The following is a 25978-nucleotide window of genomic DNA, read 5'->3' on the forward strand; positions in this document are numbered from 1 at the left end:
TAGAGATATATCACACCCTATCTAGCATAGAAAACACCCTCTACATACCTCTGTTCTAGCGGTTGAACTTGCAAGGAAACTCGCACTTAGAAAACAAGAGAAAACCACGTCAACCTGCCCTCCTAGCCTCCACAAGGATGCCTCAAACCTGCGTTGTCTTCTCCCAAGGAACCCGCACCCAAACTCAAAGATATTTCTTCTCTTTCTCGGCTTCCTTGCCTCTTCGTCCTTGCTGCCTTAGACGCTGTCCATTTCAGAGCTATTTCTTTGATGGATGATCACTTCAATCTCTCTCAATGAGGTCTCACAAGGCCTCTATTTATATGTTTCATGTGGGGATCGAATAGCCCTCCAAAGCAGTGTTGCACGAAGCGCCCCCCCCCGGTGCCAAGCCCCGAAGCGCGTCCCGTACGGAAGCGCCTAGGAAGCTTGGCCGGAAGCGGCGCTTCCAAATTCGGAAGTGCCGCTTCGGCTTTTTTAGTCGCTTCCTGGAAATTTGGAAGCGCTGTACGGAAGCGTCGCTTCCGAAGCGCGCTTCGTACGGCGCTTCGGGGTCGAAGCGTACGCTTCGGAGGAGGAAGCGTACGCTTCCCAGATGCTTCCGTACGCTTCCAGAAAAGCTTCCGGAAAAGCGTTTAGAAAATCGTTTTTTTTTTCAAAAAAAAATTAAATTTTAGGTGAGTTTGCTTGTTGGGGGTGGGTCCACCTTGGGTTAGGGTGACGAATGAAGGCAAAAAAAATATAAATATAGCAGATGCTCCCTCATGGTAATGTTAAATTCTTAAAGTAAAAGTGACATTCTCCTTTACTTTTCATTTTCATCATTTTACTTAAATTTTTAACATTACCATGAAATGACTCAGGATGTTTGAGAGTGGTTCCAGCCTCATTGGACTTCATATGGAGAAAATAAAATTTCATATCCTATTCAAAATTCAACAGACTTAACAGTTTTCAGGTATTCAGGATCAATGGGATTGTGGCATTTCATTAGATTATATCAAGTATGAAGGTATGTGATTAGCATTTAATCAAGAGCACCAAGCCCTATATGTACCCTGGTGTTGGTGGTGTTAATTGTTGAACTCCTTTGTCACGCGGCACGCCCTTAGCAAAAAATTACCTTTCAATCAAGTCAAAATCATCGATCAAACATGTTAAGCTTTTTCTACCATATTTTAAGTCTTGAATTAGGTAGTTTGATCAAAATTGGGCAATGTTGACTAATATCCCTAGACAATCGAGGTAGAGGCAAAGGCTAGACAAGAGGAGAAGAATCTAGATTCTAGATCATTAATGTACAATGGATGTTATATCTATCTTGATTTATGCAAAAATATGCATGTTTTCATGTCTTCTACAATTAATTTGGTATTTGGGATGTTTGTTTTGAGTATAAATGCAAAAAAATATAAAAATATATATATATATAGCAGACGCTTCCGCGGACGCTTCGCTTCCTAGATTTTTGGAAAATGACGCTTCGGCGTCCCCGCTTCCAAAAAACGCTTCCGCTTCGTGCAACATTGCTCCAAAGGGCATCTCTAACACAAGGCCGACTTGCCTTTATGTCCCTCCTTGCCCACCATAACACATAAAAATTAATATCTTCACTTGTAGACCTCGGAATTCGATGATTTTTGTTGTGTTGGATTCGTCTCAACGTCCTCTATCACATGTTGAAATCATGTCAAGGTTTTGGCCCAACAACTTTCGGTGCAAAACCCCAGGCTTGGGTTTCAAGCCCACAAGGCCACTTGTGGAGCTCCTTCCTCCAAACCCTCGATCCTCAAGGCTCGGAGTACCTCCCAAGCTACAAAAATCAACATGTCGAAGGCAACGATTTTTTCAATCCATTTTTGTTGTTCTATAGATAGTGTTTTCTGTTGGAGGAGATGTTGAAGACTATTATGATCTATTCGTATTAAGAACTTACTTCCCAAGAGATATTGTCTCCACTTGGCTAACATGTGCATTATAACAAGCATTTCCTTGTTGTATGTAGACTTGAGACGTTCTTGCTTATTGAGCTTCCTACTTTCAAACGTGATTGGGTGACAATGCTGCATTAGTATTTCTCCTATGCCAAAACCTGAAGCATCACACTCAATTACAAATGGTTTTGAGAAGTTGGAGTTATCAATACAAGGGACATAACTTCCTTTAAGTCTTAAAAACACTTTTCTGCTTCATCATTCCATCGAAATGAGTTCTTCTTTAGAAGGTTCATTAGGGTTGCAGTTATATGGGCATAGTTTTTAATAAATCTTTGATAATACCCGGTTAATCCAAAGAATCCTCTTAGCTTGGAGACTCTCTATTCTCTTAGTTGTATCTTGGAGCTCCTTGATTTCATTGGAATGTCTAGTAACCTTATTCTCAAGATCAATCAATTTTTTACTAAAATCGACCATCGACATTGATGAAGACAACTATCGGGTATGTGGTGGAGTATATTTCTCCAGCTTAACTTCTTTTTTATTAACTATATAATATTTTTTAATATTAATTAATATATATAGTTATTAAATATTAATAAATTATATAGCTATAAATAATATAATTAATATTACAACTATATAACATTAATATAACTATTGTATACCTTGTTAAATTATTTTTTTTAATTGAATTAGCCAAAATAGTGGTAGTCGGGCAAGTGGTTGAGCCACGGGAGGTTGTCGGCGTGTACGAGGGTGGGTCACGGCGATTGAATTGGACACGACAAACAGCGAATGAGACAGCGCGACACTAGACGGAGATGTATGGACAGCAGATGGAAGCAGCAGATTGGAGATGGCGTGTGCAGAGATGTTGGCTTCGAGAGCGGAAGGAAACAAAGGTGTGTGCAGTCGAGATTGAATAGGGAATAAGTGGCTGACTTGCAGTGAACGTAGGAGGCGGCCAACGAAACACGACAGGCGGAAGGCAGGTAGTCGGAGAACCGTGAGTTATGCAGCAATGCGCCTAGGAGCGACTCGCTCTGATACCAAATGGGGCGAGTAGCTCAAAATTTGACAGAAATATATGTATATTTTTATTAATTATTGAATGATGATTACAAATGTGGGAGGCCCCTGGCTTAAATACTGCCTTGGGTGCCTCTTGGTGAATGGGCATGATCTTTGATCATGCCCTCTACCTAATTACTTAATAATTACAGACTTGATTTAATTTTTATATAACAAAGTTTGCAGTCAATGTTATCGAAACCAGATTGGTTATTGAATCGATAGACCCCCCAAACCGGGAACTGGTCACAACTGGACAAAAACCAGTAAAAAAACCAATCAACCAAAAACACATAAAATATTCAAATTTTAAAGTAAACCACATATATTCATGTGCATCCATATGAATCCAAACCTTTATACACAAATGAGCAAAATTTCTCATTTATAGAGCATGTAAGAGTGCACATAACCAAAATAACACTAAGTGCAATCTATATTTGAACTGAAAATACATCAAAAACAAGACCTAAATGGCCTCTAGCATCCACAAAAAACCATGCTATAACAAATACCTACATATCATCAAAATCTTTGCCTATATTGGGATCTTTGTCATCAATATCACCCTCTAAGCATTAAAATAAATTAAAATATGCTTAGCATGTCAATTCAAGATTTTGTTTGAGTGAGAGGTACATTTTTAGTAGTATCGTGATAGAGAAGTTCAACAAACAATGCCACTAACATCGAGGTATATAGAGGGATTGGTGCTCTTGATTAAATGCTAGCTTGATACCCTCATACATGACAAAATCCAGTGGAAACATTGCAATCCTCCTGTTGTCGCCCAAACTGTACAGGCAATACGCGACAATGCTCACGACGGGGGCTATCACTCTAATCCTCACCCTCTCCGTTCTAACCATCTCCCTACAACAAGCTATTAGGGGTAGTTCCTATGAAATGTGAAGATTGGGAGCCTTGTTGGCAATCAACAAGTCCGAGAGACACAAGTGAATGGCCTAGCAACTTGGTTGAATTAGCAAGGTAAATGATTTTATTAGATTATTGTTGAAGACCAGTGCCTTAGATGGAGTCAATTGCTTGCTTAAAACAAATTTTTTCCCAAGTCAAGGGATGAACAATTGTTGCTTAAGGATGCTTCACTCCTATATGAAATACAAATCCTACAATATAGGTGAGATGCAGAATCTTGATTTATTTTAGTTTATATGCCTAACTAGGTGAATCCCTTATCCCAGTTGTTTTGAGGGTAGTCTCGAGAATAATTTGCGGAGAGAAAAAAGGGGAAGCACGCTGGAGCTTGATTAACGATCCCTCCCCTTGAGATCTAACCACCCAATGCCTCCGACGCTGCAGAGACTATGGCTTTGACAACTGAAAGGTCACTGTGTTAACTACTAACGAGGGTCTATCCTTCACAAGCTAAGTTAAAAGGGTGGCCTTATCATTCTATCAACCAAGCTTATGCTTGGAGGTTAATTAATTAACGCAAGAGGCTAGTCCTAAAATGCCAATGCAAAGTATGAGTGCTCTTAAGGTGAGATTATTAAGTTTCTTAAGTACTTAATTACAATGATCTTCAATTATGAACAATGGAGTACTTAAACAATAGATGAATGACAATAGAATGTTCTCAAAATTAATGGTGTTAGAAAATGTTGCTGATAATATCAAAAGGCAATTGCTTAAAAGATAGACAAAATCAAATAGACAAGATCAATGCTTCTTAAGACAATCAGCAACCTTCAAGATTATAATCAATGAATCCCAATATGTTCCTTAGATACATAAGAGAGAGAGATTTGGATCTTTTATCACAAATATGATTAAAATAGCATCCACAAGAGATATCCAACCCAATTTTCCAATAATGTCAATAGCAATGAAAAACAGGATCACAATGTCACTTAGAGCAATTAGTCAATTTGATTAGACCACTTATGTGTGTGAATGCAAGAGTGCAAAGATGTTAATGACCAAATTTTAAGTCCAAATCACCTCTACCATAAATGACTATGAATTATAAGGGATCCTTAGCCAATTTTAGAGAATTATATGTGATTTATTATTATTGAAACCTTGTTTTCAGAGGTCAACAAATTTATATCAGCAGTCATGAAACAATGCAAGATGTCAAATATAAGCTAGAAAAATGATGCATTATACTTCCGACAATATCCAATTGATTATGAGACTGCATAGAAGCTATAGACCAGACTTTTAATTTTCAGATCAGACCTTAAAATAACATATATCAGACTCGTAATAACTCAGAAAATTAATGATTCAATCCTTCATAAACCAACAAGATGCCAAATAAGCTCCAATGATTAGCTAATTAAGTGGTCAATTTTAATGGATTTTATTAGATTTATATGACTGCATAAATGGTTGCATCAAAACAAAGAAGATAATGAGGGGAGGAAGGGCAAACCAAGAGGCCTGAAGGCCTAGTTGAGGGCTAGAAGGCTTCCACTTCTTGCAACCACAATGTTAGCAAGAAAATTGTTGCAAACACAAAGTGTTAGAGTTGAAAAACAATGTAGAACCTTACCAAAAGCCTACAACCAAAAGAAAATGTCGAACTTTGATGCCAAAACCCCACAACCAAGCCAAAAATGCCCATTGATGGAAGGGAAAGGCCCAACAAGGTCTGCGACTAGGGAAAAAAGGCCACTAAGGCCTACGATGAAGGAGGAGAAGCCCTAGAAGGGCAGCTGCTAGCCTAATTAGGCTTGCGGCTAGAGGGGGAAGGCCCTTAGGGCCTGCGGCCAAGGCCCAAAGGGTTGTCGCTAAAGGGAAAAGCCCTTAAAGGGCTGCAGCAGGGGATGAATGGAGGGTCGAGAGGGAGAAAGGTCTCTTAGAGGCCATGGCAAGGAGGAAGGAGGAGGGTCAAGGCCTTTTAGAGGTTGTACGGCAAGCCTATAGGAGGGTTGAGGGGGGAAAAATGCCCTAGAAGGGTTGACGACTAGGGGAAAGGCCCACAGCCAGCCCTTAACGGCTTGCTTCCTAGGGAAAAGGGAAGGTCTAGGGCGCTAAGATGCTCCCAGGCCTCACTGTTAGGCCAAAGGAGGAAAACGACTAGGTCTTGGGGCCTTAAAAAATTTCAAACCCTTGCAAACACAAAAATTTGCCACAAAACCCAAGAAAAGTTATTTTGATCAACTTGAAGACCACCTGCACAAATGAATCAAAGAATGCCAAACCCAAATATATATACAAAAATGTAAAACCCCAAGTGTTGTAAAACAAATGGGTTAGAAATAATTTACAAACTATTTACAATATTTACCAAATAATAAATTTTTGGAGTAATATTTTTGGATAAATAACAATAGATGAATATATTTCGAAAAATAGATATTGGCCAAACCCTCCTGCAAAATTAAATACCACAATGAAATCTTAGTGCCCAAACATAGTCAGCTCTTCCCCATAGTCTGTGAACTTGGAGCCTAAGGGATAGCATACCCGTAAATCTCTATAATATTCTGGAAGAAAATTGTTAGATCATATGGTGAATTAAATCACCTATGATTGGCATGTACCAATAGAATGTTCTTATCACCGACAAATTAAATAACAATTATTTAGCAATATTCAACAAAACATAGGATCACACATAGCTAACACATACCACAGATCAGCGGAAGAAAAATACTGTGAATTAAACCCCAAAGTCTTTCTATTATGATATTCTATGTTCCCAATAGAGAAACAACTCAATCTCAGCCTTCAAGAATTACATCATCCAAAGATATCCAGTAGAAGCAAAATGAATTCTTTATATAGAGAAACCCCTCCAAGTGGAAAATAATGGCTAGTTGGCTTGATCCTGGTCAAAATAATCTTGACTGTTGAAAATAGCTTTATCATCTTTTAATCTCCACCGTCAAATTTTTAATTTTGAGGAAAAATTAGACCCACTTTTAATTAATCCAAAAATAAATATTTTGGATTGATTTCCCCATAAATTTGACTTTGACTTAACCATCAAGGTCCAAGGGCTCAAATTTTCTTAAAATATCCATTTTTCCCTTGGTGGGGAACATCCAAAAATGTGTTTTCCTTTGACCTACGAATTTTAGATATTTTCCACTTGGAGAAAAAAATAATTTCTATATAATTATTTTTTACCCAAAATTAATTAATTTTTTGGCTTAAGATTTTTATTTAATTTAGCTTTTAATTAATTGACACCAGAGGGGATTAATAATTTTTCCACCCACAAATATTTTAGCCATGTTGTCTAAATACGAGGGACCATGCACCAAAAAAAAATTTACATCAAATTATTACAATATCAACCCTTGAAAGGGGAAAACACATTTAGACTCATACCCTCAATAATTTTTCCCAATGTTGTGAACATCATGATCGAGATTAAATCGGCGAGGGTCCAAAATCGGGAAAAATCATAAAAATTGGGATAAAATCAGTAAAAATCGGCAAAAATACAAAAAATACAAAAAAAATTAGGAGAAAAAAACAAATAAAGAATAAATAAATAAATAAAATCAAGATCTTTTGGGGAAAGCGATTTTTCGAAAAAATCGGGATTAAATCACGATATTTCAAAATGAAAAATTCACCAATTTAATCAGCCGATTTAATTGTTTCAGGGAAAAAATCCTGATTTTTCAAAAAAATTGCGATTTTCAAAACACTAATTTACCCAATTCTACGACACAATATGATCTAGTATAGACCAAATGTGTTTGTAATAGCATTATTTTGCCAAATGTGCTTAAATTATTCCCAAATGCACTTTTATAAAGACTCGATATAACACTAGGACTCACCTAAGACCTTGTCAATGAATTCCACCCTAGCTTTGGGGTTTAAGTTGAAAGAAAAACTTTGTTGATTATCCGTGTTTAGAAACACAGATAATTCGGTGAGGTTAAAAAACTTCCTAGGATGAAATACTTTGACAAAATCAAAGGCTTACCTAGGTGTTGGTACATAATTAAACGGTCATCCTAGCATCATTTACAATACAACTTGCAGAAATTGGGTTTACATTGTACAATGATAAAATTGTTGGCTGATGACTATGATCTTTGAGAAATTTTCTTCACATCTTTGTATTTTGCTTCCTTGGACTGTTGACAAAGTTTGGTCGACACCCCCAATCCTGAAATCCTGAAAAATTGTTAAGTCTGTTGGATTTTAAGTGAGATCTAAAATTCTATTTTTTCATATGAAATCCAACGAGGTCGGAACCACTCTCAAACACCCTAAGTCATTTCATGGTAATGTTAAAAATTTAAACAAAAGGATAAAAATGAAAGATAAAGGAGAATGTCACTTTTACTTTAAGAATTTAACATTACCATGATTTGCATAGCAATAGTAGGGTCATGCACATGAATATCAGGCTCCTATTGTGGGGTAGTGCCCCACCAAGACAAAAATTAAAAGAGAAAAGAAAAACATGCCCCAATTGTGTTCTACGTGGCTTTATTGAAACAGTATCGAATCAGCCAGTTCGGTGAAAATGGTCGGTTCGGTACCAATCCAGCTGGTTTTATTATAGAACTGGATGGTTTGGTATCGAACCGGGCAAAAACAGTTCAAATCACCAGGCCGAACCGGTTTTTGCCTCAAAATGGTCAGACCAGTTCAGTCTGGTCCTGATAACACTGCTTGCAGTAGGTGCATCATCATATAGTCATTTTGCAGACATAGAAAAAAATGATTGGCTAATAAAGATTCATGGGCAGAGATCCAAAAAAATTTACAGGCATCAAAAATAGCTATTGCAGTTGAAGATCCATCGAGTAAGGTGGATATTGAAGTAGAAACACCACAAAAGGGTGGGCAGCAAAGTAGTACAACAGGTGACCCTATGGAAGAAGACAACCACTGACAAAAAAGATCAAGATTGAATCAGAGTCTGAGGAATTGAATAAACCAGAGAAAAAGAAAGCTGAACACTTGAAGAATGCCTTAGTGACAAAACCAGTCATATCAATCACACAGATCCCATCAGCTTCTGATCCTCATCAAGTGACTCGTAAAGTTATAATGGAAGAAGATAGTGCAAAGGAAATCTTACTTGTTGAGAAAGAAAAAGCTGTGTTCACTGAAATGGCTTTGGGCAAGAAAGTTGCAAAACAAACTAAAGACAAATTATATTCACAAAATCAGCCATGAATGTACTACACCAACAAGATTATTTACAGCTCTCAATTATAAGAAAGGTACAATGTAGATGGTTATCCTATAGCCGAAAGTTGACAAACCAAAAAAGGCTCTGAAACCACATGAATACGAGACTACAAAAGTCACTTTTGATTTCTATAGGATGCCACCTTAAGATAAAACAGAATGGCATAAGCAAACTGGCAATTTAGGAGCTAGAGATCTTAGTCAAGCAACTATTACTGTAAGGAAGCTCGAAATGCAACTAAGTTACAAACTAATTCACATTTGAAAGAGGAACAAATAAGGCTGGAACGATACCCATCAATGATCTTCAACAGAAACTTTTCTCTTGGGAAAAGTTAGTTTATCTTCACTCTTAAAAGATAAGGAGAATGAATTTCAATCTCTCAGAGATCTTCCGTCATAAAAGATAAGGAGAATGAGATTCGATCTCTCTGAGAAAAGTTGAAGATACCTGTTACTAAACATTCACAAACTAAAGAGATAGTTGCATTAGAAAGGGAGAAAGAACAGTTGAAGGCTCAGCTCAAAATTCTTCTAGAACAAAATTCTAAATTTGAGAAAATTATCAAACAAGTCTATGATGAAAGAGCAGCTGCATTATCAGCTCGTCTTGCTGCAAAGGCTACTATCCCAAAGAAGAAATTCAATCCAGATCTGATCAAGATCAGATCACAAAATTGAAAAAACAATTATCAACAAAACAGGAAGAATTATAAAATGTTGAAGCTCAGCTGCTCAAATTCATAGGGAAGTTGTAGACTTACAAGTTTTACTTGATAAGAGGAATCCCTTGATTGAAAGTTATTTGGCCAATATAGCAGAGAAAGACAAGATAATTGCTGAAACTAAGCAATTTATCACTCAAACAAAGGAAAAACAAAAGAGGTTAAGTAACAAAATATATGCAAAGAAGTATTTAATTGGAGCAAAGAAAACATCAGCCTTGAAGGAAGTTGAAATCCTACAAAACCCTAGAGAAAAAGAGATGATCCAAAAACCCTAGTTCTGTAGTTGCAAAAAAAATTTGGGCAATGCCACAAGCCAAAAATCTCTAGATCAGCCACCGAACCGAGTAAGTGTGATTCACCCACTCTAAAACCATGTTGAGAATTCACACGAAAAAGAGGGAGAATTGAACAAAACCAACACAACCCTAATACTCTAAAGAAGAAAATAACCAACACTAGGGTAGTTCAACACTTGAAGGGATATCACACAAGAGAAGCAACGCTAGACAGAATTGAACAAAACCAAAAAAAAACCTTAATACTACAATAAAGAGAAAAACAACCAACATTAGGGTAGTGCAACAATTGAAGAGATACCACAAGAGGAGTGCGACCCTAAAGAGAGAGAAAATAAACTAAAGGAAGAGAGGAGCACAATACTTGACAGGTGCCCTTAGGCAATTCACTTATATTAGAAGATGAATGAGTACCTTGAATGAATAAAATACAAATGAGAGTTGATATTATACACAACTCAATAATGGGTGCTTTCCTCAATAGAGTTTTTGAGCCTACGTATTTAAGATAAACCTTAGACAAACCAAATGTAATAATGATACAAAAAAATATTGGTTGTGACAAAAATTGAAGACTATACTATTTTCACCAAATTTTATTTCTTGCAAGGCTTTTTATTTTAACATTAGGGGTCCAAAAGACTCAAACATTTTGACCTTATATTATTTAATAAGCTTGAGATCTGATAGAATGTCCAATAATTCCTGTTAGAGTATCAGTAAGGCCCTGTTTGCCAAAGGACAGGGGACTACGGCCTTGTTACTGTATGCTTTTATGCTCTTTGTTTACTTTACTCTTGCTTTAGGAAGGAGATGCCCTAAGAATTCCTTATTTTTCTAATTTTATTTATTATATTTGCAAGTCCCATTTGACCTATTTTGGTCATTGGTGAACACTATTTTCATTTCATTTATGAGAGACATGCAAGCAATGAACATTATTGAGTCCTGACAATTAGAAAACTTATATAGGAAAACTTTGTTTAAACAATGCCCAGTCAATCTCATCATCATGTTTGTGACAGGGTGTCTATTAAAATTTAAAAACCAAAGTGAATGAGATAATTTTCCATTTCCCTATTTGCCCAAATGAGAGGAGGTCAACGCCACAGTATAATGTATGCCCATTAGCGATCATGATAGTGCATGTTAGTAAGTCTGATAAAATTACAAAGAAACTAGAATGACTTACTTGAAATTCCATGTACTTTTTCCTCCTCAAAAACAATGATGTTTGTAAAAGCATAAAGAAACAAGCTCACCCAATGATCCACGCACCACCAGTTATGAAAGCTACCACTGGTTTTGGTTCATCCATATTCTCTGGTATATACAAATCCAACCTGTAACATAGTTCAAATTATAGTTTCAACCAATGAACTTAAGAACAATGAAAAGCATTACGACATTATTTAATTAGGATGGTAAATGTTATAATTCACCAAAAAGATAGATGAAAAAGGGTAAATCATACCTGTTTCTAGGTTCCTCCCCATAAACGATGCTTCGGTGAACACGTTTTGAAAAATAGTAATAATAAGCAACTGTGCATCACAAGATAGAATTGGGCTAAGCCATGTGCTTCTATTGTTAATTCTTGCATAATTTAAATTCCAAAACATATTTCAACTAAACACTAGAAAAATAGTAATGTTGAGATTCACAAATGAAAGCTTCAGTTTTGTATTTATACACAACTCCAACAAGGTGTCCCTTCAAGAAGGGATCCATCCTAATGATGAGGGAGTCCACAAAAACAAGGCACACACCCCAAGAGGGTTATTGAGCCTACATATCAACTTTGACTAGGTTGGCATTCATCATACCTAGTAACAGAATAAAATAATAAAAAATATGGCCGTACAAAGTATATAATGATGCATATGAATGTGTTGTAGCCACATGCACATATTAGACCAATAATTCCAACCGCTCCCCACCCCGGGCCCCAACTTGAGTTGAATAGGAGGGCACACAGAAAAGTCATTACGATAAAAGATGGCAAAACTGACTTCCCCACTTAATGCAGAGCAAACGCCCACATCACCCCCCTTGAACTCCAAATTTCTCCTTCATAAACCATCAAGATCATTAATGGCTTACATTGAGCTCCAAAGGCATTTAGGAGGGAGATGTTTCAGTTCCACATGGACATCAAAATAGTAAAATACTAAGCAATGGCTGGTGGTGGAGAGGACTCCTCCTAATACTAGTCAAATGGACCAACCAAAAACTCAATGATTTCAAATTTGTTCAAAAATAGTAAGCAATCTAAGCAAGAAGGCCCCAAGGTAGAGGACATTCCTCTTAATAGTACGCAGTTGGTCAAGAAACTATGTTGCACCACGGCCCATTTAACTATAGGCCTTCGCCCACCCGAAGGAAGAGTAACTAGTACAGGTGAGTCATGCAAGGCATCACCATCATCACTGATTAATGAAGTTGAACTATCAAGAGCATCTATGACGCAAGTGTTGAAGAATCTAGGGCAATTAAGTTTAGTATGATTCTTCTTTGCTTGATAACAGTTTGTGAAATCCTTTTTACTTTTTCTTGTTAGCTTAATCTTCTTCCTCTTCTTATTAATGCATGTGTGTGTACTTCATCAAACTGCTACCAAAAACATAAGAACAAGAACATAAGATGTTGGCTCTCTGTCAGAGCCAAAACCTCTCCTCTTGAGAGGAAAACCCTTTAGTAAGTTTCTCTTATTGAAGCTTCTTATTGATCAATGCCAAACCCTAGACCTTGTTGAAAATAGTGTAACTAGGTTCGGTCTTCATTATGTCAAGTTTTTGCATTAATGTATTTTTGTATTAAAAGAATTTTTTTGCTCTAATTAAGAGCTCAAGACAAATCATGTAAAATGAAGACAGTCATGTATTATTTATGTAAATGAAATGAATGTAAGTCCTTCTAGATCATCAAAGAAATACTCAAATGTGTACCCATAGATTTACTCAAGAAAACCGCTCAAAGGAAGACTATGGAAGCCTTCTAGATTCACGTCAGCCAAACTAATTAATCAAAGGGACATGTCGGCCTAATCTAGGCTCACGTCGGCTCAATGGATGAGAGGGAAAGCCTATATATAGGCTACGTTTGGCTCCTCCTAAAATGCAATTCATTCCATCTCTCTCACGAAGAAGAGCAGCAGCATTAAGGTCGAAGAAAGGAAGGGTAGCCGCAGCAAGTGAGGAAGTCTATCCCCTCATGCGAAGTCACCAACGAGCCTGCTCCTCCTCACGACATTCAGATCTGGGTTAGGGTCTTGCATTACTTAACTGTATGGTTGGTTTGAAGGGTTGTTATAGCCGCAAATACAAGAAGGAGATTGTTGTTGAAAGGTGCGAGGGTATCGTAGGGCTAGGAGAGCCCTAACTCCATTTTCGCATATACATTCGTTCTGAAATCAAAGGCTTCTACCCTCGCTGTGTTGGACAGTCAACGTTGTTACCCTTTGAAGTCTTGTAGACAAGCCCTAATCATCACTCTAGCAACGTATGAGGCATCTACATGTAATGCGAGGATAGATCGAGGCTGGGAGAGCCTATTCGAATTGTTTGGTGCAGATTGTCATGCTCATTCATTGCAGAATTGTACAGTATGATTGGGTACACATTTTGAGGTATTGTCATTTGATGTTGAAGGCATTTCTGAGTCAATGTTTGGGTCATGTAACTTCTCAATAAAGATTCTATAAGAAAGAGTTCAAAGGGTTTTTCCTCTCAGATTTTGGAGAGGTTTTTGCCCTGGCATGGTGCCAATATCTTGTGTACTTGTGCATGATTGATTTTCTTGTTTTGATAGCTGGTTGATGATAACACTACATGTTAATAATATCAATCAAATCTGAAGAAAATAATAGATCAAGCAGTTATCATAGTAAAGAGAAATAGAACAATTGCATTGCCCTTAATTTCTCAACATGGAATCAGAGGGTGGTTCATCAAAGGGCAGAAAGAAGATCAACTCCCTCAGGTAGTAGTTGGCAAGTATTGGGCTATGGTTAACAAACCTCATCAATCAAAAGATCAAGCAAGTATGGGTTTAAGGGCAAATAGACTAGGTCTCAGGTAAAGGGAGGCAAGTCTTCGACCTGTCCCCTACAGCAGGTATACTCAATCAAGAGTGATACAGAACTCGGGTTTGTTTGAAAATCTCGGATGGACGCAGGCAACTCAGAGTCTCAGATGAGGTCACAGTGCTATTCCTCGATGAGTATAACAGTCTCCACGCAAAAATGATCTCGGTGCTCTGTCCCTATAATACTTTGTCTCGAAGGCAACAATCTCATTGTCTCGAAGTCACGTTGCAGTTGTAATATGTTCATCAGTTTCGGCACAATTATGAGGACATCGCAAATCCTACAAGAGCATGGAGAGTATCGTAACAGTGTCGGCATTACAGTGAGGAACACTCTGTGTCCTAGCAACCTTAGAACATATGTATTTTGATGCTCTCACTACAGCGCATTAACACTAATTCATCCGCAGTCACCTATGAATGAATCAGTCTCGACACACACACACACACACACACATATATATATATGTTAGTCATGGATATAGTCTCAGCATAATCATGTTTCGGTAATGACTGGGATCATGATCTATCTAGGCATATCGAGGAACAGTGACAAAGGTTTTATATAATGCAAAGGGCTGCAGTCTTGGTATAACAAAAGGGAACAGTAATAACCATGATAATCACAGTCTCGACACAATGATGATGACAAGAATCATGATCTCATAATGCTACACATCATCTCAATCTACAGTAAGGTGCAGCTGATCTTGTTCTTGAAGATCATGTTCTCGATGAAGGTATAGAGATCACCTTGGTGGTAATCTCTGGAGCAATCATGATGCAGTAGTAATGTTGTCAATGATACGGAAGCAGTAAAGATCTCAATAATGTAGCAGTGAAGCAATGATGAAGATGTCAACAGTGATGGAAAAAAGGGTTGATGTCTTGATCTTGGAATGGCAAAAAGTGTCAAGGGTCATGGTCTACTCCAATTACTGCCAACATGATCAAGGTGAAGAATTCATCTTCACATCTCAAGTAAGTATTTTCATCAATCACTTTTTGAAATGACTTCATAATTGCAAGAAAATCTATAGGTTGTATGGGTTGACAAAGGTTCTTGCATAGAATAAGAAGGATTGACAGAATCCTTATGGAAAGAGAAGTCAGCGAACAGGTCTCCTTTGAATTCATGAGAAGGAAATCTTAAAAGTCCTCTCATCTCTATGTAGCAAGAAAGGAGACAGATAAGAAATGCTAGAAGAGGTACTCTCTGAAATGCAGTAAAGAAGAAATATCTTCATAAGATCTCAATTGTGAGATCCGGAAATATGATGAAATGATGATCATCATTGATATTGATATTGATAAGCAAGGTAACAGTTATCCATGAACAAGAAGGTTACTTCAATCAACAGTTTGTGCTCTCTATGCCAGATAGAGAAAGACATGTTGAAAGGACTAAAATAAGTGCAGAAAAGAAAAAGGAAGGTTGACAAGACAGCATAATACTATGGAAGAGGAGTTGATATCGCCGTAAGGGTGAAGAAAAAGGACCAAGGAAAGAGGGAGTAGCAGACCTCTAAGTGAAATGGTGTCCCTCACAAAAGGATCCTATCATTGGCTTCAAAATCCCTTGCAGATATGACCATGATAATAAAATGCATTATGACATAATGGAAACATTGGAAACAAAAGCTCGTAATATCACCATGGAAATCATGAAGGACAGAAATCCATGGCAGTCGAACATGAAGGACATAGCTCTTGGAAATCTCATTGAAGGAAAGGAAGAAGTCATCCAGGTCAAGGGGAACATTTGCCAAATGGGGATATACAAGATCCTAAACAATCTCTGATAGAAACCTCAGCGGAGGATCCCCTAGTTTGGGAAGGCAGCAAATGCTTCATCAGGAATTCCAACTAATGGAATTCATGAGATGAAGGACTGATGACTTGAGAAAGCGAATCAAGGGATTGAATATATTCTCAAACCAGACTTATTTTTATGTTATTGAGTTATCTTGGTGGGCTTGTCACCGAGTCATGTCATTATTGAGCATTGTTTTATTATCTGGGGCTAAATAAGACAAATTAGGCTATTCGAATCCCCTATTGGATTGTATAAATAGATGAGAGGATGATTCATTTTTATCATCACCACTTGGATTGGATTAGTATCTCTTATGAGATTTTCGTACTTTTTGCTAGGAAGAATTTTTGGAGCTTTTCTTGATGCACTATGATGTTTAGATTTTCGTTATGGTCTTTGGAGCTTCTCTAATGCAAAGTTTATAAATGGATATACTCTCTCTCTCACGTAAGTCGAAATTTCGATGTTATTCTTGTTATCTCACTGGTTAACTGGATGTATGTTGTTATCTTTATTCTTGTATGGGTTATATGTAATGTGGAATTCTTTTGGGACCTTGAATAAATGATTAAAGGCACACGTTGACCTTTGAGGGATTAGGTGAATGTTCCTAGAGGCACCTCTTAGGTTAAAGACCTCGAAACTTTGTCTCCTTCGCAAATTTGAAGTATAAATCTCTATTGATCTAGTTGTTGCCCTTGGAGAGGCTAGCAGTGATTTATTAGGGCTCCTTAGATCACGAAAATTCATAATCTATGTGTATCTTAACTCCATTACTCCCAAGCAATAAGGCATCGATCCTCGTATCCCTTTGGTCGTCAAATTAGCCTCTCTTTTCTTCACTTTTCCAATTTATAGGCCTAACCCTAGAAGGTCATCTAGGGCATCAAATGAATCTCTTTGTAGCCATCCAAACACCTTGAAATTGGTCTACTATTGCGCTATAGTTTGCTCAAGGGGTCCTCCAAATTTCAAGCAATTCCAACAATGGAATCCTAAGATATAGCATGCCCTAGCCACAAGACCATCTCTTGCCCTAGGCCGATTTGGGTTAGTGTCCTCACTTGGGTCATTGTATTTGTATTTCAAAAGAAAATAGTTGCCCTGGTCCCATAGCCCGCTACTTCCCTTTGTACGGCTCCAGATTAACCACCATCACTTACAGCATATCCAGGCGCAGATAAAGATCCATATGCATATCCTACAAGGACATATCCTGTCCCGGTTCCAGGTGTGGTTGAAGTTCGATTGCCAGTTTGAGATCCTCTCGTTTAAGAGGCAAAGCTACCATCGGCAGAGGTCAAAGTAAAGGCATAACCCCTAATAAGTAGAGTATATATGGTGGTAAAAATATGTAATGGTCAAATGCTTTCACTCGACCATTAACGGAACCTGGAACGGACCTCCCCAATTAGGTTAAACCCCTCTTTGAGTGATCAACTCCATACCCTTAACTAATTTTAGGTCCACTTGGTCTTTTGTGGTCCTGCAACTTTACAATTCTAATTTCACAAAGATCACATAAAGGCCAATTCTCCATAAGGATTCTCTGGTCTAGGAATCATCTTGACAAAATATATTCCCAAACCCTAGCCTCAAGAATCCCTTTAGCCCTTCTTAGAGAGCCCACCACTTTGGTTTTGAAGCAAGCAAGCCACCTAATTGAGTCTCTCTTCTGAATAGGCCTTAGGAATCATTTCCTATCCTTTCATAGATCCATCCTTCCTTGTGATTCCTCTTATACCGGGTCTCCTCCCATCAATGAAAGTCCGTAAAGAACAGGGAGCCTTAGCTGAGGTGACACTAGGTTATCGCTCCATTGTTGCCCTTGACCTAGTAGTTGCTCTGTAGGACCCCTACTAGTTTGAGCGGTAACAGGTCCTCAAATCAAGACTCAAAGCATCTCCATGTGTCCAAAATCCAGCTCTGGGTGCCTTGGTCATCTCCATGGGTATTATCTAAACAACATAGTGTACTCTCTCTCTCTCTCTCTCTAGCGTTAGGGCTCCATCAAGTACAATAACCCTCCTCAATCATCCTCATTTAGGGTCTGGATGAAGGCATGCCCATCAAGTAGTGTCAAGGTTAGCCTTGGGGAGGGTGGGGGGAGAGGAAGGGGGGAATGTTTGGTCCACTTGATACATCATCAAGAATCCTCAATGTTAAGCAAGATGAGCTCAGCATTCTCACATATGAAGGTGCTTTGGGGTGTCCATAAATTGCCAAGATCATCTAAGTGCCTAATGCTCTACTATAGAAAAGCAACACTGCATCAGCAAGGTCATCATGCTCTCTGAAAGTGTAGTATAGTCGGGGCATCATGTGGAGTAATAGTGAATAGTGTGCCCTCAAGGCCTTTGTTGTGCAAAACTACCTAGCAAAATCATCTCAAACTCACGTGAAAGCAACCATTCATTAGAGACAATAACCATAAATGCATATAAATAGACCATACTTAATTGTTAAGGGCAAATTAATACTTCAAACCAGGATCACCTTCAAATATCTAACTAGAACAAGTCTCGTAAAAGTGTTCCCTATCTTTGTAAGGGTGGTTAGGTAATCAACCCTACTAGGTGTTTCCAGCCCCTAAGGGGAGGAGGCATTTCCAAGTTCAACCCTTCAATTCATAAGTGTTAATGACAATAGGTGGTAATAGAGAGGATTGACTTCATGGCTAAGTGCCATGGTCAGGGGACCAACTAATGGAGAGGTCCACATCCTAAAAGTATAGATGTAATGAAGGGAGCAGTAGTGGAGGCATGAGTTACCCTTTTCCTCGGCTTGATTTTTCCACCCTTCTGGTGTGCCTTTTACTTATTTTTTATAATGATTTTATATGGTGCATAGATCAAGGTGTTGAAAAATGTAGCAAGAAATTCTTGATTTGAAATTACCTTAATTAAATTGAGAAAATTCTAAATTCCACATCAGCAAACAACTTGGAGGAGTTAACTGAAGTGACATGGCTCTTGTTACTCAGTTAGCTCAGTTAATTCGAGTTAGGGGCATGAAGTTCAGTTGTATGTAGTGATTCCTACATTTTAGGACCCTAGGTTGAGTTAATTTCAATTGTAATCAATTAAACTAGTTCTAACTATTAATAGAACTAGTTGGTGGTCAGTTAAGTAGTGGGATTGTTAATAGACTAGTTGGTGGTCAGTTAAGTAGTGGGACTGTTAATAGAACTAGTTTGTGGTCAGTTAAGTAGTGGGACATCAGTCTAACTCAGAGATCATCTAGTTAACTAATCAATTAGCTAATAAGCTCATGCATGCAAAGAATACGAGTTGCCCAGTTGTGGTGGAGTTTCCTAGGCAGATAACCAGCAATTATAAACTAGTTGAGTGAACAGGTGTTGCATGAGGTCAAGTGATCAACCCTAAGGAATTGCACAAGCATTTTGAAGGAAATTCCTAATTTTTAGGGCCCTATTCCCTCAAGAATTGCACAAGGAAATAGGGGCTCAAGAAGAGGCAGCAATTGACTAAGTCTGGGTCAGAGCTTCTCAGTGAGTAGAGAGATAGGTTATGCATTTGCAAGTTGTGCTTAGTTGAGCAAAGTAATTGAATACATCTCTATTCATCAGATTAATGCAAGCAGGCATTGGGGTTTTCAGTAGTTTTCTTTCCCCAAGAAAAATACTATTTGCATGTGTGTGATTTCTTATTGCATGTCTGAGATTTTTGTTCTAAACTGTCAATTAATGTCCACAAAGCAATAGAGTAGGTTTATGTCTTGTGATTTTGATTAAAACTTCATGAGAAATTGCAAATCTACAGCGTAATTTCTACATGTTATCAAAGTTGGATTCACATTAGAGCAAGAAATTCGAAGTTGTTTTTCAGAGGTTCGAATTTGAAGATCAATGTAGCAAGATTTCTTCAGAGCTGAGAAGATGGCCTTCAATGGACTAAGGCTAGAATATGCCTTGGAAGGCACCTCAAATTTTGTTGCATGGAAGGACCGCATGGAGGCGGTATTGGATGACAATGGATTGCTAGGATACATCAAGACAAATGTTGCAAAACCGCAAGCATCTGATGCCCAAACCTTGCTAAGTTGAAGAAAGATGTAGCCAAGGCAAGGAGAATAATCTTGGAGGGAGTACGGGATCACATTGTCTCAAGTCTTCACAGAAAGAAACTCCATTCGCAATGTGGAAAGCACTGACAGAATTATTAGAGAATTGTAGTGACCACAGGAAGCTAGCAATCAAGGATAAACTTCGAAGTATCAAGATGTAAAGGAATGACATTATTCTGCAGTATCTAAACAAGTTCACACAATGTCGTGATGAACTTGGTGGGGTTGGTGTTAACGTTGCGAAAGAGGAATTGGTAAGCCTATCCCTTCTAGGCCTTCCCTAGAGCTGGCTTAGCTATGAATATTTGGTGAACGGAAGGGAGAAACTACCAAATTTGGAACACTTATGGTTCGATTTGGTACAAGAGGAAATAAGGCGGAATACCAGAGATGGAACCTCATCCAAAGAAGAGGAAGATGACTTTGCTCTAGTCAGCAAAGGAATGAAGGCCAAGGGAAAGAAGTCCCAAGGTGAAGTTGAATCCAGCCAAGGGAGCAAGAAGAAGACTTGCCCAAAATTAAATGCTTCAATTGTCATGAATTCGGGCACTATGCCACTAAGTGTCCACACAAAAAGTCTAGCAAGGAGACTACAGTAACAACAGCATGTAAAGCTTTGGCTTCACAGTTTGAGCTAGATTTCACCCTTATCGCATGCATGGCTAGCACTGTGATGGGGGAGTGTGTGGTACTTGAATTTGGATGCTTCGTTCCACATGACTGGGTGTAGAGAATTTTTCAATGACCTGGAGGAGAAAGATATTCAGATGAATATTGAGTTTGGAGACGACAAAAGGTACAGCGCGACTGGTACAGTCACCTTTCAGAGGGAGTCGGGATCCCCTCTCAAACTCAAGGATGTCATGTTCATTCCAGGCCTAAAGAAAAATCTCATCTCTGTTGCAGTTTTGGAAGACCGTGGTTATGATGTGACCTTCGGCATGAAGAAATTTCAACCCCCACTCCGATTATCAGTTTTCCTTATCACTCCATGCATTTAGTTTTAAATCCAAGCATGATAAAAATTCTAAAATCTGGAAATGATAATATTTTTCTGAAAACACAAATTTAGAGATTTCACAACTGCTGAAATTGCAAAAATAAAACACAGCAAAATTATGACAGCCACACACAAAAAATAACACAGTGATTTTTGGTCAATGTGACCCTGGAAAAACCCCCTACAACTCTTGGGGAAAACCAGTTTGAGAGCTCTTCTTTATTTCTGAAAATGCTTTTACAGAGAAACTGAAATACATAGTAAAAATTCCAGCAACCACAAATTACAACTTATCTCGATTTTTGTGCTTGAACTCCACCTCGAAAATCGTGCCAATCAGCAAATAGCAAAAACAAAAAAATTTACAGTAATAAAACAACATTAAATGTTGTATGGCCAGCCTTGAAAAATGTGCCCAGAACTTGTTGTCCCTCTTCCTAGATTTTGTGCCTTTCTCCTATTGTATGATTTTTCCTTGGGATGTGTGCCAATAAATGCAGCTGCCCAGATTTGCTAAAATGTCTTCTTGTTGCTCTCCTTCACTTCCTCACTGCTGAGAAATTTTCTCCTTGCTCTCTCTTCTCTTTCTCTCAAATGCTCATGAAAGAATGAATTGATATTTTCCTCTTCTCTTCTCCTTTTATTCTCTAAATGACCTTTTGGGTTACCCTAAGATCTAATGGCTGAGATTCATTTAGATCTAGGGATGAGAATAAATGTGCATTTAATTCTCACTTTCTATTTTTTAACTCACCCACTTAAATAAAGACCCACTTAGCCTTTTATTTCCATAGTCACTTTTTCACTTTCTAATTCTTCATTCACTTTAATAAAATCACATTTAAAGTAGAACGTAACTTTACCACTTATAAAGTCACTTTTAAATTAGAATGTAACTTTACCACTTATAAAGTCACTTTTAAATTAAATTGACTTTACCACTTATAAAGTCACTTTAGGAGAAAAATAAAAAAATAAATTTGGACACTTTTCCCTAGGCCAAAGATCAAAGCCTTAGGGAACCACTTGTCCTCTGGTACCCAAATTTTAAAACTCCCTCTTACCGAGGAAAGTGTTCCTCACCACTCTCATCTTGTCTCTGAAGTATACGTGCTTGCCATGTGGTAAGGCTTTGGTGAAAATGTCTGCTACCTGCTCATTTGTAGAAATGTACTCAAGCTTGACAGCTCCCTTTTGGACATAGTCTCTAATGAAGTGATACTTGATCTCAATATGCTTTGACCTGTCATGAAAAACTGGATTCTCCGTGAGTTTTATGCAACTCTGATTATCAAAGTAAATTACTGAAGGTCTCAATGCCTGACCAAATAGACCAAACAACATCTTGTGAAGCCATATGGCCTCACAACTAGCCAAACTAGCAGTTGAGCTCAATGCAACTGACTGTTGTTTCCGGCTGATCCACGACACAAATGTTGAACCCAACCCAAAACAACACCCAGAAGTACTCTTCCTATCTGAAGCACAACCTGCCCAATCTGAACCTGTGTACCCCGCCAGTCTCACTCCATCACCCTGTCTATAATCCAAACCAAAATCCACAGTCCCCTGCAAGTAACGAAGAATGTTTTTTGCAGCTACCCAGTGCACTCTCCTGGTCTCACACATGAACTGACTCATAGTGTTAACTGCAAAAGATATATCTGGTCGAGTGTTGACCAAATACATCAAACAACCAATCAACTGTCTGTATAGAGTAGGATCCACCAACTCGGAATCAGAAGCGTGAAGCTTCTTCCAGTTAGTGATCATAGGTGTAGACATGGGTTTGCAGTCCTCCATGTGAAATCTGCTAAGAATATCCACAATGTACTTCCCTTGTCCCAGGAAGAAATGCCCCTCCTCCTGCCACACCTCCAATCCCAGAAAATAATGCATCAAGCCGATATCCTTCATCTCAAACTCTGAAGCAAGATCTCTCTTGCAGCCCTCAATGAGTCTCTCTGCACCAGTGATGATCAAGTCATCAACATACAACACTAGAATGAGAGGCTCCTCACCCACCACAATGAAGTATAGGTTCGGATCAACCTCACTCTTTGTGAAACCCAACTGCTGCAAGTATGTATCAATCCTCGAGTACCAAGCTCTAGGAGCTTGCTTCAGGCCATAGAGTGCCTTTTTCAATCTGCATACATGGGACTCCTTCCCATGCATCTCAAAGCCCTGTGGCTGCTCAATATAAACCTCCTCTTGAATGAAGCCATTGAGGAATGAGATCTTCACATCCATCTGGTGGATCTTCCAACCCATCTCTGCTGCAATCGATATAATGGAACGAATAGATGTATACCGAGCTATGGGAGCGAAGGTCTCCTCATAGTCAACTCCCTCTCCCTGTGAGAACCCTCTCGCCACAAATCGAGCCTTGAACTTCTCGATGCTACCATATGCAGCATGCTTTATCTTGTAGAGCCATCTAGAAGTAACAACTGATTTACCTTCAGGCCTCAGCACCACCTCCCAAACATCGTTCTTCATAATAGAAGAATACTCCTCCATCATGGCCTCTCTCCAAAGCTGCTGGCTAGCTGCCTCCTAACAACTAGAAGGCTCGAAGTCAACAATGCTTGTTACCAATGCCATGTAACTACAAAACCGCTCAGGTGGTTTACTCTCTCTAACTTGTCTCTTTGGCCCAACAACTACAGGGGCCTCGCGCAAGGTATCTTGAAGCCACTTGAGCTTCCTCTTCCCTGAGCATATTTCTCCCACCGAAGTGAAAGAATCCTCATCATCATCAGAAGCCTGAACTCCTGAAGGCCTGCCAACTGACCTCATGCCTAAATCTGTGCCTATAGATGCTGAAGTACCGTGCGAACTGTCCATTAGTGGACTACCCTGTGAACTGCTCTGTGGACTGCCCTGCATGCTGCCCGAAGAACCACCCACCTGACTCTGAGAGCCACTGCTCACTGATGGACCTGACACTGTAATCGATGTACCTCCTGATCCCTGACCACTGGATCCCTGTGACTGACTCAATTGCTCCTGAGGGTCTGGTGACTCTGGATACTCTAACTCCCATGACCTCCTGAAAGCTCTCTCCTCCTCGAACTTCACATCCCGCCTGACAACCACTTTCCTCTGCGCAGGAATATAAATCCGATAAGCTTTCGAGGTCTCGCTATAACCCACAAAGATGCCCTTGTCTGCAGTGGGCTCTAGCTTGGTCCTGTTCTCCTTGGGGACATAGGAATATGTAAGGCACCCAAAGATACGAAAGTGCCCAACATCAGCCTTCTTCCCAGAAAAATCCTCCTCTGGAGTCACATTCCCCAAGGCACGATGTGGACTCATGTTCTGCAAGTACACATCAGTGTTGCAGGCCTCTACCCACAAAAATAAAGGTAACCCCTGATCATGAAGCATGGCTTTGGCAGCCCCTGCAATGGATCTGTTCTTCCTCTCTGCAACCCCATTCTGCTGAGGGTAGCATGGAATTGTCAGAACTGCAGTAACTGCCGGGAATAGCCGGAACTGCCGGGAAAAGCCGGAACTGTCGAGAATAGCTAGAACTGTCGGGAATAGCCGGAATTGTCAAAACTGTCGAGAATAGCTGGAATTGCCAAAACTGCCGGAATTGTCGGGAACTGCCGGAACAGGCGAGAAAGCTGACGCAGAGGGCAGAAGCTAGAATTGTCGGGAACAACCGGAATTGCCAGAATTGCCGAGAACTGCCAGAACTGCCGGAACTGCGGGGAACTGCGGGAACAGCCAGAGCATCTGTCTTCGAAGGAGAGCAACATTCAAGGGACAACTAACTAACATTGGGACAGTTGTATGGTACTTAGCAGCAAATACACCAAGCATGCAATGTTCGAGCTAGCATGCAAGGGACAGCGAGCATGCAACATCAAGCATGCAAAGGACAATAAGCAAGCAAGATGCAGCCAGCACATAGGTCAGTATGGCAACATGGTGCGGCAATGGCACATAATGCAGTACAGTGTTGGGTACAGTCATGATTAATGAAGCATGATGAGATGCAGCATAGTGATGATGGGTGCAGCATGGTGCAGCACGGTGAGGTGTAGCATGATGACAAAATGCAACACAACAATAGGTGGAGTCACCTTGGAGAATCAGTTGAAGCAACATGTCTTCAACTGATCTCATGTATCATCTTCTTAGAGATGATCTATGCTCTTATCTAGATAAGGCAAAGTGTTGACTTCTGTTGTAAACGTACTATCTCTCTCTCTCTGTTGAACTATTGAAGAACATATAAGAAGAATTGATCAAGGGTTTCCCCACATTGGGGTTTGTCCTTGGCTAGCGCCACATCTTCTGTCCTCTTGTCTTGGCTTGTCTTCTACAATTTATGTTTATGTTCTATCTGCAGTTTACTTTAATGTTGATGTGATTGCTAATCTGGAAAAGGTATTAAGCTAACTGTGAAAATTGAAATAAATTGCTCTAAGCATAGAACATACCTAAAATTTAACAGGGTATCAGAGCTAAGGTGAAGACAATGCCGAAGCAAGAGTGAAAGAGAAATCACCGAAGACAGTTGGGAAAGGACAAAAGGATCAGTGGATTCCTCATCCCTCTTCAAATTCACCAAGGGTGAAGTCGAAGCAGAGAATATTATCAGAATGGCATAGCAAAAGTCTCTAATGGCCTACCTAAAGATCACTTCAATGGGAAGTCCGGATCTAAGGGTGGAAGGAAATGCAGATGCCTTGGTTGTAATAAGTTCGGCTATTATGCGAAGGAGTGTCTGAATGGCAAAGACACATCTCTTGATGAAGATAACAATCATTCCAGGGACATCTTCAATGATCAAAGAA

General features: G+C 39.1%; 1 protein-coding gene across 1 annotated transcript in view; it reads right to left on the bottom strand.

Annotated features, from left to right (window-relative positions):
- Positions 1-25978, bottom strand: part of LOC149255814 (putative isoprenylcysteine alpha-carbonyl methylesterase ICMEL2) — a 148068-nt gene that overhangs the window by 106337 nt on the left and 15753 nt on the right. Inside the window, exons 4-5 of the mRNA XM_089460581.1 lie at positions 11651-11720; positions 11439-11519 (exon numbers count right to left, since the gene is read on the bottom strand). Of these exons, the coding sequence (XP_089316707.1) occupies positions 11439-11519; positions 11651-11720 (151 nt within the window). The remainder of the gene's footprint in view (positions 1-11438; positions 11520-11650; positions 11721-25978) is intronic.

The sequence above is a fragment of the Pinus tabuliformis genome, chromosome 7, assembly GCF_031772625.1.
Source record: "Pinus tabuliformis cultivar Carrire ecotype Pingquan chromosome 7, CPIR1, whole genome shotgun sequence".
In the NCBI taxonomy this organism is placed as follows: Eukaryota; Viridiplantae; Streptophyta; class Pinopsida; order Pinales; family Pinaceae; genus Pinus; species Pinus tabuliformis.